The sequence below is a fragment of the Notamacropus eugenii genome, chromosome 4, assembly GCF_028372415.1.
Source record: "Notamacropus eugenii isolate mMacEug1 chromosome 4, mMacEug1.pri_v2, whole genome shotgun sequence".
In the NCBI taxonomy this organism is placed as follows: domain Eukaryota; kingdom Metazoa; phylum Chordata; class Mammalia; order Diprotodontia; family Macropodidae; genus Notamacropus; species Notamacropus eugenii.
In genome coordinates, this window is record NC_092875.1 from 37,798,829 (window position 1) to 37,817,693 (window position 18,865).

Consider the following 18,865-nt stretch of genomic DNA (forward strand, 5'->3'; position numbering starts at 1 on the left):
AGTTGGCAGTACCAGCACATTGTCTGACTTGATTAGCCGGTACTCACAGGTCGAGGCCCTTTACTGATGGCGTGCTGTTCTTCTGCTGCTCTCTTGATATAGCAAACTTGATCAGTTTGCATAAATTTGTAGGACAAACTCAAATAATTGGTTGTATTTTTAGGCAGAATTTGAGAGCAGATTTGATGTGAACACGCTGGACAGTTTGCTGAACTCAATTAGCACAAGTATCCCCACACGAGAGCTTTGTCTGTGGCTTCAGAGTGATGTGATTCCATTTGTGAGAAGAATCTTACCAGGTGGGCAGGTAAGCAACCCCCCTGCCCCCCCCATTCTAGTGGAGTCACTCCTTTCTCTGCTTCCTTGGCTTTCTTCTTGAAGAGTCGATTCATTTTAACAGCACTGTGTTCAGTTCTGGATTACCTACTGTGTGCATACAATGACAAGTGTGCCTTTAGTTTGAGAACAATCTCTCTTTCAGAGGATACTTGCCAAATGGTTGGAGCAATCCGCGAGGAATCTTGAATTAACTGATAAGGTAATAAGAGTGTAATTGATACTGAAAAAGGCTTCGGTTCTGTGTAATTCCTTTGGTGATTTTAAAGATCTCTCCTGGTGTCTGATACTGTTTATAGGCAAATTGGCCAGAGAATGGACTTGAGGTGGCACAAGTATTTTTTACGTCTGAAAATCCGGATTCCTTAGGGCTGACATCTTCCTGTCATTCTATCTTGTTGGTATGATGTTTATATTCTATGTTATAAGTTCTTATGCTGTAAGTTATGTTCAGTTATGTAGCAGAAAAACCCTGAGAATTTCTGTGAGTACATAGTGGTCAGTTGGGGGATCAGGAATATGATTGGCTCTTATTCTGTGTTCACAGCTTTTCTGCATTTCTTCCTGATACAGATTTTTGAGAGTTTCCATTTTCTTGACCAGTTGAAGTTAATCAAAAGAACGATACAGAGTCCCCACTGAAAAAACAACATGACCAAATTTAAGGGGAACTTTCTTCCTCTGAGGAAGTAGGGTAAATTCCTTTTAAAAAGTGAAATCCTTAGTAGAAGCAAAGTTAACATTGGTTTTCCAAGGCTCTACTGGTCCAGTTATGGCCCTCATTTGAATGATTAAGCTACGCCAAAGTTCATCTCATCATTCTGAAGATCTTGGAAGCTTTTGTGGCTTAAAGAACAAGCTTCCAAAAGGTCTGCCTGACAAATTCTGCAGTGATCTTGTCACTCTCTGGAAGGCATTGCTGTAAGGGGAGTGGAATTCTTGGTGCTGTATACATTCATTCTGAGTTAATACCTTTTGTTCCTCCTGTTTTCTTAAACATTTAAGTTCTTAGCACCTCATAAGATGGTATTTGGTACTTCTGGGGCATGGTGAAGGGGAGCAAGTTTCTTTACTCTCCTCTTAAAAAGAAGGAGATGAGCATTTTTATGGCATCTACTGCGTGCCAGGTACTGTACTAAAAGTGCTTTTTACAAATATCTTCACAGCATCCTTGTGAAGTAGGATGGTGCAAGTATTAATTTTATAGACGAGGAAACAATTTCACTGAGGTTAAATGACTTGCCCATGGCTGTGTAAAATAGACTCAGGGGCAGCATTTGAATGCGGGCCTCTTGTCTTTAGGGGCCAGCATTTTTTCCAGGATGTTGTATGTATAGTATGACACAGATAGGTGGTTTGAGTTCACATATAAGATTTTTAAAACCCTTAAAGATGTCAAATTTGAAAGCTGTCATAGTAAGTGGGAGCACCAGTGTAGTTTAAAATATTCTGACAAAAGTAGAAGTCTTATGCTGCTGATTTTCAGCATTTCAGTTCCTAGACGGATAATACTGAATCTTGTTGTGTGTTCAATTGCAAGATCAAGTGAGATAATGTACCTAAAGTACACTAGAACCTTTAAGCGCTGTGTAAATGTAATATAAATCAATGCTATCATGAGTGAGGATGGTGATGGTGCTTACCCTGCAGGAAGGGTCCCTTGGTGCACAGAGTACTGGGCTTGCCATGAAGAGAACTTGGGTTCAGATCCTGCCTCTGACACTTAGTTATGTGACATTTTTGTGTGACATTGTTCTGTGTATGTTTTAAACGGCTTGCTGGGATTCATCTACCAAGTCAAACACACGTGCAATCTCTTCCCCATGACAACAAAATCATGGATTCTTAATATATTTGCATAATTCTAGTCTAGGGCTACCCTGAATCTCTTAAAAATGTAAACTACTTTTAAAAAAACCTTTGGCATGTGTAGACAATAAAAGCCGTTTTTAAAATACTACCAGAATGAATAAATGAAGGAATGAATAGAAAAGCCTTTATGAGCCATTTCTTTTATGTTGAACCTTGTACTGGAGATACAGATAGGAGCAGGTGGTAATTCCTGCTCTCTCCCCACATTTAATTGGGGGAAATTATTTGCCGCCTATACAGGAGGTCTGCAGCAGGACAGATGGCAGGAACTGGATGCCCTTGATACGGTTGTTGGCCGATATATGAGAGCTATGTGTAACCCTGTAATTTATAAGATGCTTTCATGCTGACAATGCTTTATTTCAGAAGGATTATCAGAACGCTGAAGAAGTTTGCCGTTTGAGGAAGCTGGTGAACAGCTTGCAAGAACTGATCAAACTGTACAGGAAATACAATTGCAAATTGGCTCTTTCTGAATTTGAGAAGGTAGAATGCCCAATTCCATGAATGACTCCCCTCCCGCATCCTGCCCTGCTCAGAACCCATTACATCTGGGCCTTCTGTCTTCTGCCTTTTAGGAGGACACCACCACCATTGTGTTTCGGATGCTTGACAAAGTTTTCGCCCCTGAGCTTATTCCTTCTGTCTTAGAGAAATATGTAAAATTGTACGTGAAGGAACATAACCTGGAAGAGGAGCCGCTTCTTTTGCTGTACATAAAGGTGAGCTTCATCATGGGCACACCTGTGCTCACTGTGCGTGAGAGTGGACCAGGTGTTGGACTCCTGTGGAGGTTCCTTGGCATCTGCTCTGGGGCTTCTGCAGGTGGGCAGTGGGTGCCCACTGTGCTGCCAGCACACTGCTGCTCCTGGGAGCAGACTGAGCTGTTCTTCTTGTCTCAAGAATTACAGGGCCTTCCATTCATGTCTGTAAGCAGCTGACTTTTCTCTACTGATTTATTTCTCATTTTACAGGACATGTTGGAGAGATGTAGTTGCAAATCCACATCACTATTTGAAACGTCCTGGGAGTCCAAAGCCATGGCAATTATACGTTGTTTATCTGATACAGATGTAAGTACCCGCCACAGGGAGCTGGAATGTTCTTTATCTCGCTTTTTCTAAAAGAGCTTGATTATCCATGCTCCTTACAGCTACTGAGCACCTGTTGTGTGCAAGATGCCCAGGGAGGTACAAGGATAGACAGAGTGCGGTCCCTGCCTTCACAATCTTACAATCTAGTGGGAGAGATAAGACCTGTCCGTACATAGTTACAATAGAAGGCAATATGAAGAGTAGCTGTTGGAGCAAGACCAAGGAGGAGCTCGCTTCTCTGCCTGGGGTATGGGAAACCTCAGGGAGAAAGCAGTGTTTGAACCTGGACCTTGCCGGATGGCTCACAGTCAATGGAGAGGGGATCCCAGGTACCAGCATGAACCAAGGCATGGATGGAGGAAGGCACAAGATAGGTTTGGGCTACTGCAAACAAACCAGCGTGCCTGAAGTACCAGGTGTGCAGAGGAAATTTTTGAAAAATAGAAGATAATTTCCAGAGAGGTAGATTAGGGGCAGATTATAGAAGACCCTAAATTTGTGGTTTATAACAGTGCAAATGAGTGTGTTAGAAAACATGTATCTTGAAAATTTCTTTTAAAAAATGAAACCAAGCTATTGGTTCCAAACAAACACAGCAAAGTAAACCCAAGGTAGCCGCACGCCTGTGTGGCAACTTGAAATACTGTGAATGGCCTTGTTTGGAAAACTTGGGTAAGACAGGGAGACATGAATGATGGTGGGATGAAACTGAGGTGGTAAGGCCATGTTACGATGTGGGGATCTGTCGTGACAGCCATCTGCCTACTCTCCTAGCTCATCTTTGACGCCGTGCTGCAGATCATGTATGGGGCTGTGGTGCCTTGGAGCACAGCTGTGGAACAGCTGGTAAAAAAGCACTTGGAAATGGACCATCCCAAGTAAGAAGCGATTCTATTAAACACTTACTTTATTAGACAAAATGTAGGTCATTTAAATTGAATTGGCAATGCTAACACTGATGGGCAGCTGGGTGGGACAGTGGATAGAGTGCCAGGCCTGAAGTCAGGAAGAGAGTTCAAATCTGGCCTCAGATGCTCACTAGCTGTGTGACCCTGAGCAAGTCACTTCACCCTGTTTGCTTCCGTTTCCTCATGTGTAAAATGAGCTGAAGAAGAAAATAGCAAACCACCTCAGTGTCTCTGCCAAGAAAACCCCAGATGGTGTCACAAAGAAGTGGACATAACTGAAAAATGACTAAACAACAACATTAACCCTAATGTTGGGAGAAACTGAGGACAGCCACTAGCAAGTCAGAGGGACCCCTTGTGCCAGATCTTTGGGATGATGTCAGCAGAAGTCCCCCAGGGAGGGCAGGAGCTGGGGGGAATTCCTTCATCACTGCAGAACCTGGCACAGTGAATACTTGCTGACTGACTGAATGAGATCACAGATCTGTCTGAGTGAGTGAGCCATTGTGAGGATCCAGTGAGATCACATTTGTAAAGTGCCACGCACAGTGCATCTGGCACGTGGTAGATGTGTGTAATGGCTAGCTATTGTGATGATGACGATTATTGCATTATACAAGAAGATCAGCTATTCACAATACTCTGACATTTGTTTTTTAGAGTCAAACTGTTACAGGAAAGTTACAAGTTAATGGAGATGAAGAAGCTTCTACGAGGTTATGGAATAAGAGATGCAAATCTTTTAAACAAGGAGATAATGGTGAGGAAGCAAGAAAGCTCACTGTCCCTTCACCCCGTTCAACTTCTGGCAACATAATAGAAAATGTCATGAGATTTTTCCTCCTTTAAAGGAGTCCTTTGGTAATGCACTAGTTTCAAGGTTTGGCTGTGAAGATCCTAGCCTACTCTTGACCTCTGCAGGTCAAGATACCTCTGGGCTTTAGTTTCCTCATCTGTAAAATGAAGCCCGTGGGCACCATAGTGGATAGAATGCCAGGCCTGGAGTCAGCAAGACCTGAGACACTTCCTAGCTGTGTGACCCTGGGCAAGTCACTTCACCCTATTTGCCTCAGTTTCCTCACCTGTAAAATGAGCTGGAGAAAGGAATGGCGACCATTCCTGCATCTTTGTTAGTGGAGTCACTAAGAGTTGGGCATGATTGAAACAGACAACAACAGCAATAGAAAGAATGATTTGAGCTAAATGGTCCCTGACGTTCCTTTAAGATTCTTCCAAAATAGATTCAGAATTACTTTTTGGTAATTTTTTTTGGTAAAAATATTTTCACCTCTTACATTAGAACCATAATGGAAGAGGCTGAAAGGGCCCAAAATAAAAAGTATATAGACTTCTCAGTGGAAAATTCTATCCCTCTTGCCTGTCTTCACGTAGTGGCTGTTGCCTGCACAGCTTTCATTTACATTTCTCTGATGTGGCACACCTGGGATTTGGAAGCCCTGGCACCCACTCCCTTTTCTGACACTTAAGAGCCATCAGCCTGAGCAAGTTACTTTTCTTCTTTCTGGTGTTTGCTTGGTGAAATCAGGCTTATAATAAATAGCACCCACAGAGTTGGTCTGAGAATCCAGTAAGAAAGTAGAGGTCAAGTGCATTCTAATCCAGAAGGTCACCTGTTGTTCCTCTGGGGCCTTCTAGGAAAATACAACCTCCTGAGGTGTTCTGGGTTCTCTTAGTTGGATTTCTTCACTCTCACAGCGTCGTTTTACCCCCAAATGTAAGATTGTTTTCTGCTTCCTTTCAGAGGGTGATCAGATACATCCTTAAACAAAATGGCCCAACCTCTCTTGAGGATGCTTTAAAGGTAGCCCAAGCATATCTGTTGTCTAAAGATGAAATCTATAGCTTAAGGATCATCGACCTGATGAGCAAAGAAGAGGTACGTCAGCTCAGGAAACTGATGTGTGAGCTGTGATTTGGGGATGAAGGAGAGGCCATGTTCTCATGGCCATGGCCTTTATAAGTAGCTTCAAACTCTTTACTTATTTATAGGGGGCCACAAGCACCAGGCAGCCATTTCCGGTGTCCTTTCTTTGTACTCACAGATCCAGTGATAGGGCAGGTCTTGTTTCATACTCTGCATCTTAGAGGGTCTCTATTGGTGATTCTTAAAACAAAGACAGCAGAAATTAAGTTTCATTTCAGCATGTGGGGGTGGATAGCATTTGTTGCCTGCAAAGGGGTTTGGTGCTTCTTCTGTCTCCCCAAATTTGGCCTGTTAATCTATTTTCTCTACAAAGACACTTTTTCATCTTTAAGGAAATGAAAAACAAAAGCCAAGGAGCGGGAGGATGTTGAGGGACAAATTATTTCTGTTGTAAGTGGTATCTACTTTTGACCTTTTCATGTAATGTTCCTAGGGTGAAGAATGCCTATCCCTCTTGAAATCTCTGCCTCCTGCTGAAGCTGAGAAAACTGCAGAAAGAGTGATTATATGGGCGCGCTTAGCACTCCAGGAAGAGCCAGAGAACTCCCAAGAGGTATCATTTACATTTGGTGAAGCAGCCGGTGAATGGAAGTTGGGCCATGCTTGGAATATTTGGGGCTGTGTCACATAAATTTAGTGACTCGCTAAGAGCCACCTTTTTAATTTCATAGGTAAATTAATGACCAGATTTCTTGTCAGATGTCTAAATTATAGGATATAACTTAGATAAGGGATAAGAAAACCTGAAGGGAAAGCCAGAGTGGTGCTTTGGACCCTCCTTCCCACTGTGTCCTGCTAATTAAATTACACTGGGAGTCACGTACCACCTGGGAAGTGTCTGATAATGACCTGTAGATACAATGCTGAGCTCTGGACTTGTGAACGGGAAGCCTCGAGTTTGAATCCTGCCTCCACAGTCTCTTGCGGAGAACAGAGGATGGTTACTTAACTTTTAGCCTCAGTTTCCTGATCTCTGAAGTCGACCAATCCGACTAGGTGCCTGGGGTGCAAAGAAAATCGAAACATCCTGCCCTCAAGGAACTGATATTTGCTTGGTGGGACATCTACACTATGTCCACCACTCTACTTCAGGCCCTCAATGCCTCTGCTTTGGAGTCCTTTGAAGTCTGAGGACCTGGTTCAGATTCTGCCTCTGATGATTACTTTCCTGTGTGACCTTGACAGTCATTGACTCTCTCTAGTCCTCCATGTCCTCCACTGTAACAGGGGCAGCATCCAATGGCCTCTGAAGTTCTTCCCACCCTGAGTGGGGGAGAGGAGGAAGGCTGACATCTGTCACAGTAAACAGGATGGAGTAGCTCCTGTGTTTGGATGACAAGGAATAACTCACTGCAAGCATCTGCCAGACATGTTATGTTATAGCAAGCACCATTGGGGCATTAACCAGAAAATTTTTTATACATTTCAAAAGAATTCTTTCAGTATAACTGTACCTAACCTAAAGTATTTGTGAGCAGCTTGTTGAAGCTCCTGTCTGTGGTAGATTTTTGAGTTTATTGTTGGGACCCCATTAACAGGCCCTTTTGTTTTGTCCTTAAAATTGTTGTAGATTTCTGTATGCATTTTGCTTTTTGTTAAAATCAGTTCAAGGTGAAAAAAAATCTCATTGGGTCCCTTTGATTTCAGGACAAGATTCAGAGGCTCTCTATAGCCAAGACAACTGTAAACATTGTAAAGGCTCTACGTGACATTCAGAAAGGCAAGTTTTACATGCTGATTCTTCTTTCTTGGTATAGCAGAGTAACTTAATTCTTGAATGGAAGCTTGGGGCTCTTTAAAGCATTTATGGTCTGTGCCTCCTCAGTATTCCCCATCCCCTAAGGCCCAACACTTTTTCTGCTTACCTTTGGCCTTCCTACTTACCCATCCTCCAAATACACCTGTCTACTTACCAATCTCCTCTTGCTGATCCCTCCCCACACTTGCATCCCTGCACACTAGGACTGCCTTTTGTTTGCTCACCCCCATGAGGTCCTGTTCTCCCTTGCTTCTGCTGTGCCCTGTGGCCTTCCTCTTCTATTTCTATCCTATTTCTTCTCATTCTTGAACTCATGCTCTTTCCACCTCCCAGCATTAACCTGGACCTCTAACTGGACCCCTTTAATGCTGACTCACCACATCGCACAGCATCCTTGGCCTATCCTTGCTCCATCTGCCCCATCTAGGCCCTTGCTTTGGCCACCATTACTCAATGACCTCTGTTCGGGCATCTCTTCTGTTCTGTAATTTGTAGAGTTGTATCCTACCACATTTCTGGATATTCTCCTGCATTTCTGACCTTCATCTTCCTCTCCACCCCTTTCCTTTGCTTCTCCATCCTGAGATGCAACTTGAACACCTTGGTTACTAACCCATCTGTTGGAGACTCTCCATTAACTCCTCCGTCCTCTCAAGTTCATCCTTGATCAGGGTCCTCTGTCTTCTTTTTCTTTCCCTGCTGAACTTGTACAAAGAGTCAGCTATACTGAATTCCACTACTTCACTACCACTCCTCCCTTCCATGAACTAGAAGCTTCTTGAGAGCAAGTTTGGCATCTTCCTGTCTTTGTGCCCCCCATGCCTACCCCTGTGCCTCTCCACTTCGGTCTTTAATAAATGTTTGTTAGGTTGAAGTTGGTCCCCTATTTTGAGCCTTTAAAGGGATTCAAGATCATTGTTAATGTTGGCTAAGGTTTCATCATGGGCCACACTTTGCAGTTTTGCTGGTTTCATGGTTCCATGCTGGCTACAGCTGGTTTGCTGGAGTTTTGAAGCACCTTAGCTATGACAGACTCAGCAGCTAGTCAGCCTTCTCATTTACAGGTGAAGAAACTGAGGCACAGATAGGAACAGTTCTTTACCCAAGATTGCTAATCAGGCGAGCTCAGAACTGATACTTTACCCCAAATCTTCTAACTTGTTTCAGTTCTACCTCCTCCCCATGTTGTCCTTGTTTCTTCGTATGACAGCTGTCCCTCCCCATTGTTCTCCTGACAGACTGGTTGATTGGTTGTTGTCCTTCATTCTTGAAGAGGACCAAAATGACATCACCATGATAAAGTGAAGTCTCAGTGTGTCTGGCCATGGCTGATCAGACCAACATGAGCTCAGAATGCTCTACCACAGGTTGGGCACAGATAGTCCATGTGAACACTTGGAGTGGTTACTCCAAATTTGTGCATCCTACGTTTCCTTTGTGCTGTCTCAATTCTGCCTTGCTTATAGAGCATAGCACCTTTTCTGATATACCCACATGATATATGCCATGCTGAGTGGTCCTGTGCCAGTGTCTCCCATGTTGCACAATCAAATGCAAAGTTCTTGAGAGAAACCTTGAGAGTATCCTTGTATCACTTCCTCTGACTGCCATGTGATTGCCTGCCCCATGCGAGTTCTCCATAAAATAGTCTTTTTTGGCAAGCGTACATTTTGCATTTGAACAACGTGGGCAGCCCATCAGAGTTGCATTCTCTGAAGCATAGTTTGAGTACTTGGGAGTTCAGCTCAAGCAAGGATCTCAGTGTCTGGTACCTTATCCTGCCAGGCGATCCTCAGAGTGTTCCTAAGACAGTTTTCTTCCTAAGAATATAGGAATATACCTGTGTAAAACTTTTTTGATGCCTCTTGCCCTTATTAGCTGTGTGGTGGACCCTAGGCAAGTTACTTGATATCCCAGTTCTGGCAACGCATCTCTCGTATAAACCCACCTCTCCTCTGGATTACTGCTGTAGCTGCCGATGCTCCTGTTTGCCTCAAGTCTCTGCTCATTCCAGTCCATCCTCCTCTCAGCTGTCCAGCTGATTGATCTTTCTAAAATTCTAAGAGACCTATTCACTGGATTGGCATTGCCCCACTCAAAGTGAGAAATTGAGAAGACTTTAGCTTAAAAAGGCCAAGGTCTCACACTGCATCCTGGGCCATCTCCAGTTGTGCTGGTCAATATCTGGCCACTGGGCCCACATGGCTCCAGTGAGGCTGGTGATCTTACACAGCCCTGCCACACTTAAATACAATTCATTTGCAAGTCATGGCATCAGCTCCCTGATGTTAAGAATGAAGGACAATGATTGATCTTTCCAAACTGTCACACCCTCTACATACTCCCACCCCCATTCAATCAACTTCAGTTCCTTCCCTGTTACCCCCAGCTCAAATATGAAATCCTCTGTTTGGCTTGCAACACCCTTGTAGTCTGACCATATCTTACTTTTCCAGTCTTGTTACACCTTTTTTTAACTTCCATATATTCAACAATATAATGACGTTGACCTCCTAGCTGTTCCTTCCACAAGACACTCCATCTTTCTGTGACTACAATTCTCTCCCTCCTCATTTCCTTCTGACTTCCTTCGAGTCCCAGCCAAAGTTTCACTTACTGCAGAAAAGCCTTTCCTGGCCTTCCTTAATACAAATACCTTCCCTCTGTTGATTTTCTCCAATTTACTCTGTAACTTCTTTGTGCATCGTTGTTTACATCTTCTCTTCCCCCATTAAACTGTGAGCTCCTTGGGAGCAGGGACTGTTTTCACCTTTCTTGGGATTCCCCAGGCTCAACATGGTGCTTGGCATATAGTAGATGCTTCATCAAGGTATCTTCATTTGACTCAGGCAGCGTCTTAGGAGTTATCTGTTATGTCATGGATGGGTTTGATCTGTGTTCATTGAAGAGTTCACAGGTCCTTCCTGGGGGTGTGCCTTCCTCTACTGATAAGAATTACCCAAGGAGTCCACTGGTTACCTAATCAACAACCCAGAGATCGTTATCTGCCGGTTTTATTTATGCTCAGAGCTCAGGCTCCTCTGTATGGAGCCCAGAATAGCATCATCAGCAATCTTCCATAGAATGTAATAGGCAAGCAGGTGGATACAATGGGATTTTACAGAAAGTAAGAGGGGGAGGAGAAGGGTATATATCTCAGAAAGTGGAGAAAAGGATTCTGCTCAGGAGGGTCAGGCTGGCCAAAACCGCAACTTGAAATCTATGTCCTAAGCTTGGGTTTGCAGACTTCAGCACCATGGATGACCTGTTTGCTTCAAGCACTGTCAGAGAGCTCCAGAAAGAATCCAGGGTAGAGCTTTTCTTAGCACACAGACTGAAAGGCAACTTAGCTTTTGATCCCAGGCTGTCTTTCCTTGCCATCTACCCTACTCCAGAGCTACCTTCTCATTCATTTGTGTGTGGTCAGGAAAGCACAAGCTCATTGTCTTCTTAACCTAATCAAGTTCATCAGGAAAGTAACCTTGCTCCCAGAGCATTTCAACATTTACTATAGGTGAGTTCAAGGTTTTCTGTCCCCTTCTTCCTCATCCTCTGCACTTTTCTTTGTCTCTGATCACACTGGATAATCAAGCGCTTTGAATTCGATTTCATCCACTTAGCCCTGGTGAAAACCTGTTAAAGATGACAGAAAGAAGAAATAAAGTCAATTACATTTTTAACCCTGCATTCTGATCTCTTTAGAACTTGTCAATGTGCTCATCTTAAGGCTCTTGTAATAATTTGTTGCTGCTATTTCGAAAAATTTAATTGCAGAAAATCCTCTGAAGATGGATGAATGTGAAGAAAATTTAAAAATATTTAAAACCATTAGGAGCTTACAGGTAAGGAATCTGAGTTGTGGGGTCTTGGCACAGGCTGCTACTTTTTTTTTTTTACACATATATTGATTTTTATTTTCCTGTTAATTTTTAAAAATTAAATTATTTGTTTTCAGTGTTCTGCAATCACTTCCATGTATCTTAGATTTTTTCCTCTCCCTCCCCCTTCTTCCCCACTCCCTCCCTGAGACAGCATATAGTTTTATATAGGTTGTACACATACATTCCTATTAAATATATTTTCACCTTAGTCATGTTGCATAGAAGAATTAAAATGAATGGGAGAAATCATAAAACAAAACAAAACATAATACAAAAGAAAATGATCTGCTTCCTTCTGCAATCGAATTCCATAGTTCTTTCTTGGGATCTGGAAGGCATTTTGCCTCGAGTCCATTGGGAATTTTTTAACTCCTTGCATTGCAATGAAGTACTAAGTCTATCAGAAAAATTCCTCGCACCTTGTAGTTGTTGCTGTGCACGAAGTTCTCCTGATTCTGCTCCTTTCACTCAGCATCAGTTCATATAAGTCCTTCCAGGCCTCTCTGAAGTCTTCTTGTTCATCATTTCTTATAGCACAATAGCATTTCATTATATTTATATACCACAATTTGTTTAGCCATTCCCCAGTTGATGGGCATCCCCTCGATTTCCAGTTTTTGGCCACCACAAAGAGTGCTGCTATAAATATTTTTGTACATGTGGGTGGGACCCTTTCCCATTTTCATGACCTCTTGGGGATACAGTGCAGGCTGCTGCTCTTAGGGTTAGGTACCAGATCTTCCTGTAAGGAGTCCTGTGGAATGCTCCTTTATATTCTGTCTGCTCTGATTAGAGTGAGAGCTCCTTGAGAACTGGGTCCTCCCCCTTGATTGGCTCAGTAAGGAAATACTGAGTAAGTGCTTCTTCATTGATTCATTCAGCTCCTTTACTCTGAAGAGGGAAAGGATTGTAAAGAAAGGTTCTAGGCAACCATTCATTCCTGTCATATACCATTTGCTAATATCTTCAGGGACACTGGTTTAGTTGATTTCTAGCCAATCTATTTTTACTTGGAAATTTAATTTAAAAAATTAGTTGACCTTGAACAGAGTCAGCATCCTAAAATCTGACTTTGAAGATTTTGGCTTATGTTGGTGTGGAACTGCTTTGCAAGCAGGAGGACTCGGGGGCTTGGCTGACAAGCATTTGGGGAAACAGATTTGGTAGCTTTCATGAGTTTCTGCTTTTCAGATTCAGGCACTAAAGGCCTAGTCAGGTACCATTATGTTCCTTTCTGAGGTGGGTGGAGGGAGAGGGAGAGAGACATTGGGGAGTGGAGAAACAGAAAGAAGGAGAGAGAAACACACAGAGGGAAAGAGACAAACCAATCCAAGGACATTAATTTTTGAAAGCAAGCATTCCTGAAAAGACAATTGTTAAACAAGTTTTAGTTAATTGTGTCGTTTTTCCACTAACTACAGTATCAGACTGAGGCCTAACTCTAACTCTCAGAGGTATTTATGTAGGAAAGATTTTCTTAACACTAAGCAGAAATTATATTTATAAGATTGTTCGAGAACTTTAAATGGGAAAATCATTTGATTTGTTAAAAATAAAGCTACAAAAAATGGAGGTAGCATACTGGTGCTAAAAGTTCTGAACCTACATTTGTGTCACCAAGTGATTTGTATTCGTCACCTGCTCAAGGGCCCTTGCTTAGGTGCAGGAGCTTGTTTCATGGGGGCCAATCCTATAGGTGATGCCTGGGCTTCCACGTTGTCTGCACCTTAGTGAGCTTAAGAGGCTTTGCTATGGGTCACACAGCTAATGAGTGTCCAGGTGGGATTTGAGTCCAGCTCCTTCCTGATTCCAACGGTAGCTTTCACGCACGCCCCTTTAGTGGTCTTTCTGCATCAAGAACCTGCTCTCAGTGGGGCACAGTAAGGTTGTTGTACCTGCCCCAGCCTTTACATGAAAGAGGATTGACTGGAGGACCTTTAAATGTAAGCTGTGGGGGGACAGATCCAATCTTATTGGTATAAAACTAGTTTAAATACAGATTCCCTTTATTAATATATAAAAAATAACCCTTTGGGTCTCTTGTTATTTGTCAGAAAGATCCTGCTCTATGTTCTAAGAACTCTGATAGTCTGCTGTTGGCTGTCCAGCAATGAATAAAAAAAAAAAATCCACCCTCAGACACATACTAGCTGTGTGACCCTGGACAAGAAACTTTACTCTGTTTGCCTCAGTTTCCTCTTCTGTAAAATGAGCTGGAGAAGAAAATGGTGAACCACTCTTGTATCTCTGCCCAAAAAAGACTCCCAAGGTAGTCATTTCAGACATGCCTGAGAATGACAAGAGGCACCTACTCTGTCCTGGGCCCTCTGACCCTGTCACGGTCCCACTTGGTAAATTCCACTGGCTTTCCTGTAGCTTCCAGAATATAATGTGTTGAGTTTTTTCCTTTTTTGGGAAGCAGTCAGGATGAAGTGACTTGCCCAGGGTCACACAGCTAGTAAAGGTCTGAGGCTGAATTTGAACTCAGACCCTTCTGATTTCAGCTTTATCCACTGGGCCACCTAGCTGCCCCCTGCTGAGTTGTTTTTAAAACCCTGCACTCTTTGGAGCTTCTGCACCCCCTCTCTGTGACTTTGTCTTGGTTCCTCATGCAGTGCACTCTGTTCTCCATTCATGGTGCACACTGCCTGCAGTCCCTGAATCCCTGGGTTTCTGAAGGACACAGTACAAACACCTTCTCGTTGAAGCCCTTTTGGATCCCCTCAGCTTTCAGTGCCCCCTCTCACATGACCTTGTCTTTGCCTCCTTTTTATGGGTTTGTGTTTACTGTTTTTACTTATTCTTATTATATACTTGTAAATGTCTTTGGGGCCTGCCTCATTGCAATGTAAATCCTTATGAACAGAGATTATTTTGTTCTTAGCCCTTGTATTCCCAGGGCTCAGTAACTGGCACATAGGTGCTTCATGCCCACTTGATACCCAATGGGTTGGAGATATGAAGGTAAAGATGAAATCATCCTGCTTAAATGGAGCTCCTGTCCCAATGAGCAGTGGGAGTCACATTATGAGGTAAAGGAGGGGTGTTAATACTTGGGGGTCCTCTCTTGTTTTATCACAGGAGGATTTTGAGCTCTTCCTTCCATTTGAAGGCTACAGGAATCATTCACTGATAGCTGGACTTCACAAAGAACCCATTAACACTCAGGAAATTTCCCAGGCCTGGCAAAAATCTACGAGGATGCTGGAGGAGACCCCCACTAACCCAAAGAATGTGTCCCTTCGATCAAGTTTGTATAGACAGAGTCTGAATCTGCTGGTGTCAGAGCAAGACCTGGAGGCTGAAGTGGTGTTGGAGACCTTAAATTCAGGGAGAATTGAGGAAGCTCTTCAGCTCTGCAGGTGACCACAGGGATGCTGCCTGTCCCAGCTCCGTGCAATGAGCTGAAAATGACGTCACTTTCCTCCTTTGCTCCCATAGCACAGATGGACTCTTTTCTCTAAAAGCATTTTAGTGATTTACAGTAGGTGGTAGTTGTCATGAGGGCTTTTCCACAAATTTAAGCCAGTATATTAGTTTTACTGACGGTAATAGCTTGGAGCAGGCAGGGGCTTGGAGTCAGGAAGACCTAGCCTCAAATCCAGCCTCAGACACTTAGTAGCTGTGTGACCTTGGGCAAATCACTTCATCCTCTGTGCCTAGGAGCACTAGACCTGGAGTCAGATGTGGAGAATGAGGGTCAGAGGGTTAGAAATGACTTAATCAGGATCATACAACCAGGAGTATCTGAGGCAGGAATTGACATAGGTCCTCCTAGCTTCAGATCCTGGCTTGTGTCCTCTGCACACAGGACATCTCTGCAGCCCCAGAGATCAGGAGCCAGATGTGGCAGGGCCTTGGCCTTGAGCACGACATGAAAAAGGAACGATGCTATTGATAATGTATCCAAGTTAACTAACAACTTTTAGCCACATTTCTTAACTGTTAGCATTGAAAATGTTCCTTTGATACAAGCCAGTGACAACAGTTTCCAAGACCAGGGTTCTAACTGTGAACCATCCTTTTTTTTTTTTTCCAAAGTGATTTGTTTCAAAATCACCGCAGTCCCAACACAGGAAGAGTGCTAGTTTTGGCCTGTCAGAAGCTTTGTCAGAGATTGGGGGCTGATGCTCCAACGGCTCTGCCGGAGGCTTTGAATCTTCCTCTGGAGATCCATCAGCTGGCGTGCCAGGCAGCCACCATCTGTAGCCCAGGTGAGACTGAAGCACCGTTAACAGCATGATGTGCTTTCCATGGTACTGTTTGCCAAGGAAGCTTTGAGGACTTTCATTCTCTCTACTGGCTTAGAAGAAACTAAACTGAATATGCATTGGCCCTTAACGTAGATCCTTTCATTGTTGACTGTAGAGGGTAGGAGACCCAGCTCTGGACCTGCCATTTGGAGCAGAATCCCAGCTGTGAATCAGCGCATGCCTGAGCTCCCTCTCCGTACTTCTCATTCTTGTCTTTGTCTGCCTCCTTTGCTCAGGACCTGCCCTCCCACGTTTCCAGCTGCTGTGAATGTGCTGTCTTCTCCCATTTGAATAATGTGAGCTCCCTGAGAGTAGGGATATTCAGTGCTTAGCGCCATGTCTGGCACATAGTAGCGATCTGTTTGTAAATGCTCACACGTTCTATCTATCTATCTGTCTGTCTGTCTGTCCTTATGTAGCTATGTGTCTGTCCAAGTTCAGCTTTGTAAGACTGAGAACATTTTTGTCCCAGCTCCTGATTTTCTTTATTAATTCTTCACCAATTTTTTTGATGTCCTTTTTTTTTCCTTCATCTTTATTTCCAACTACTGCCCTTTACATTCACCTCACTGGAGAGTCATCTCTCTTAACACAAAATTAAAAAGGAAGAGAAAAAGAAGAAAAAAGTTCAGCAAAATTTGCCACAAAACAGCTGGGTCTGACAGTATATGCAGTGTTCCATATCCATAGTCCCCCACCTCTGCAGAGAAGGAAGGGAGAGAGGTGATATCTCATTTTCAAACCAGAACATAAGAAAAATGTGGGGCCATATTTCATAGGAAGACAAAACTAAATCACCTTCTCCATTCCGTTTTTCACCTTGAAAATCTTAAATGGAAATGGCTGAGTGACTGCTTCAGGTAAAAAGATTCCTATATTTAGACTCATGACACATCTTTTACATTCTCCCAGATTTTTTATTAGATGCTCTGGAAATGTGTAAATATACTTTAACTGCCATGGAGATTTACAGACAGTGCCAGCTGGAGGAGTGTGGAAGTCTAACAAAGGTATTGTCTGTTTGAATTTCTTCTTCTTTAAGAAACTTTTAAATATATCTTTTAACCTACTGGGTTCGATTTTGAAGTGACCTGCAAGATTGTTTATGCCAATTCCACTGGGCTGGTAGGGAGGGGTGTGCTAGCGGAGGAGTGGGAGAAGCAAGATAGATCCCAGATTTGAGGAGAAACTAGGGGCAGTAAGTGTAAGCAGCTTTCCTGGAGAGAGTGGGCTGCCTTCCCCACCTCCCCTTGTTTCCATTGTACTTCCCCTGTCCCTCAAAATGATCTAGTTTTTTCCAGTTTGAGTAGGTCTGATCTGACCTACTGATCCCAAGCCTGATACTCTGTGTGCTGGTAATATAGCAAATGTCCTGCTTTTTTTGTGGGGTTTTTTGTTGTTGTTGTTGTTTTTTTTTTTTTTATTTAACTTTTAACATTTATTTTCACACAATTTTGGGTTACAAATTTTCTCCCCTTTTATCCCCTCCCCCCCCCCAAACCCAAGCATTCTAATTGCCCCTGTGACCAATCTGCTCTCTCCTCTATCCTCCCTCTCTGCCCTTGTCTCCGTCTTCTCTTTTGTCCTGTAGGGCCAGATAGCTTTCTTGACCCCTTAACCTGTATTTCTTGTTACCCAGTGGTAAGAACATTATATTTGATCCTAACACTTTGAGTTCCAACTTCTTTAGCTCCCTCCCTCTCCACCCCTTCCCCTTGGAAGACAGGCAATTCAATATAGGCCATATCTGTTTAGTTTTGCAAATGATTTCCATACTAGTTGTGTTGTATAGGACTAACTATATTTCCCTCCATCCTATCCTGTCCCCCTTTACTTCTATTTTCTTATGGTCCTTTCCCTCCCCATGAGTATCGACCTCGGATTGCATTCTCCTCCCCATGCCCTCCCCTCCATCCTCCCCCCCACCCTGCTTGTGCCCCTGTCCCCCACTCTCCTGTATTATGAGATAGGTTTTCCTATCAAAATGAGTGTGCATTATATTCTTTCCTTTAGTGGAATGTGATGAGAGTAGACCTCATGTTTTTCTCTTGCCTCCCCTCTTTATCCCACCGCTAATAAGTCTTTTGCTTGCCTCTTTTATGAGAGATAATTTGCCCCATTCAATTTCTCCCTTTCTCCTCCCAATATTTCTCTCTCACTGCTTGATTTCATTTTTTTTTTTTAAGATATGATCCCATCCTCTTCAATTCACTCTGTGCACTCTGTCTCTATGTATGTGTGCATGTGTGCATGTGTGTGTGTGTGTGTGTACTCCCACCCAGTACCCAGATACTGAAATGTTTCAAGAGTTACAAATATTGTCTTTCCATGTAGGAATGTAAACAGTTCAACTTTAGTAAGTCCCTTATGACTTCTCTTTGCTGTTCACCTTTTCCTGGTTCTCTTCATTCTTGTGTTAGAAAGTCAAATTTTCTTTCCAGCTCTGGTCTTTTCATCAGGAAAATTTGAAAGTCCTCTATTTCATTGAAAGACCATTTTTTCTCCTGAAATATTATACTCAGTTTTGCTGGGTAGGTGATTCTTGGCTTCAGTCCTAGTTCCTTTGACTTCTGGAATATCCTATTCCATTCCCTTCTATCCCTCAATGTAGAGGGTGCCAGATCTTGTGCTATCCTGATTGTATTTCCACAATACTTGAATTGTTTCTTTCTAGCTGCTTGCAATATTTTTTCTTTCACCTGGGAATTCTGGAATTTGGCCACAATGTTCCTAGGAGTTTCTCTTTTTGGATCTCTTTCAGGCGGTGTTCTGCGGATTCCTTGAATATTTATTTTGCCTTCTGGTTCTAGAATCTCA

General features: G+C 43.1%; 1 protein-coding gene across 4 annotated transcripts in view; it reads left to right on the forward strand.

Annotated features, from left to right (window-relative positions):
- Window positions 1-18,865, forward strand: part of KNTC1 (kinetochore associated 1) — a 90,630-nt gene that overhangs the window by 24,871 nt on the left and 46,894 nt on the right. For all 4 annotated transcript variants that reach the window (XM_072600587.1, XM_072600589.1, XM_072600590.1 and 1 more), the window contains 15 exons: window positions 164-307; window positions 482-538; window positions 636-737; window positions 2,575-2,694; window positions 2,787-2,930; window positions 3,183-3,281; window positions 4,077-4,180; window positions 4,871-4,970; window positions 5,973-6,107; window positions 6,589-6,708; window positions 7,803-7,875; window positions 11,689-11,756; window positions 14,877-15,157; window positions 15,837-16,009; window positions 16,961-17,058. In XM_072600587.1, coding sequence (XP_072456688.1) covers window positions 164-307; window positions 482-538; window positions 636-737; window positions 2,575-2,694; window positions 2,787-2,930; window positions 3,183-3,281; window positions 4,077-4,180; window positions 4,871-4,970; window positions 5,973-6,107; window positions 6,589-6,708; window positions 7,803-7,875; window positions 11,689-11,756; window positions 14,877-15,157; window positions 15,837-16,009; window positions 16,961-17,058 — 1,818 coding nt within the window. The remainder of the gene's footprint in view (window positions 1-163; window positions 308-481; window positions 539-635; window positions 738-2,574; window positions 2,695-2,786; window positions 2,931-3,182; window positions 3,282-4,076; window positions 4,181-4,870; window positions 4,971-5,972; window positions 6,108-6,588; window positions 6,709-7,802; window positions 7,876-11,688; window positions 11,757-14,876; window positions 15,158-15,836; window positions 16,010-16,960; window positions 17,059-18,865) is intronic.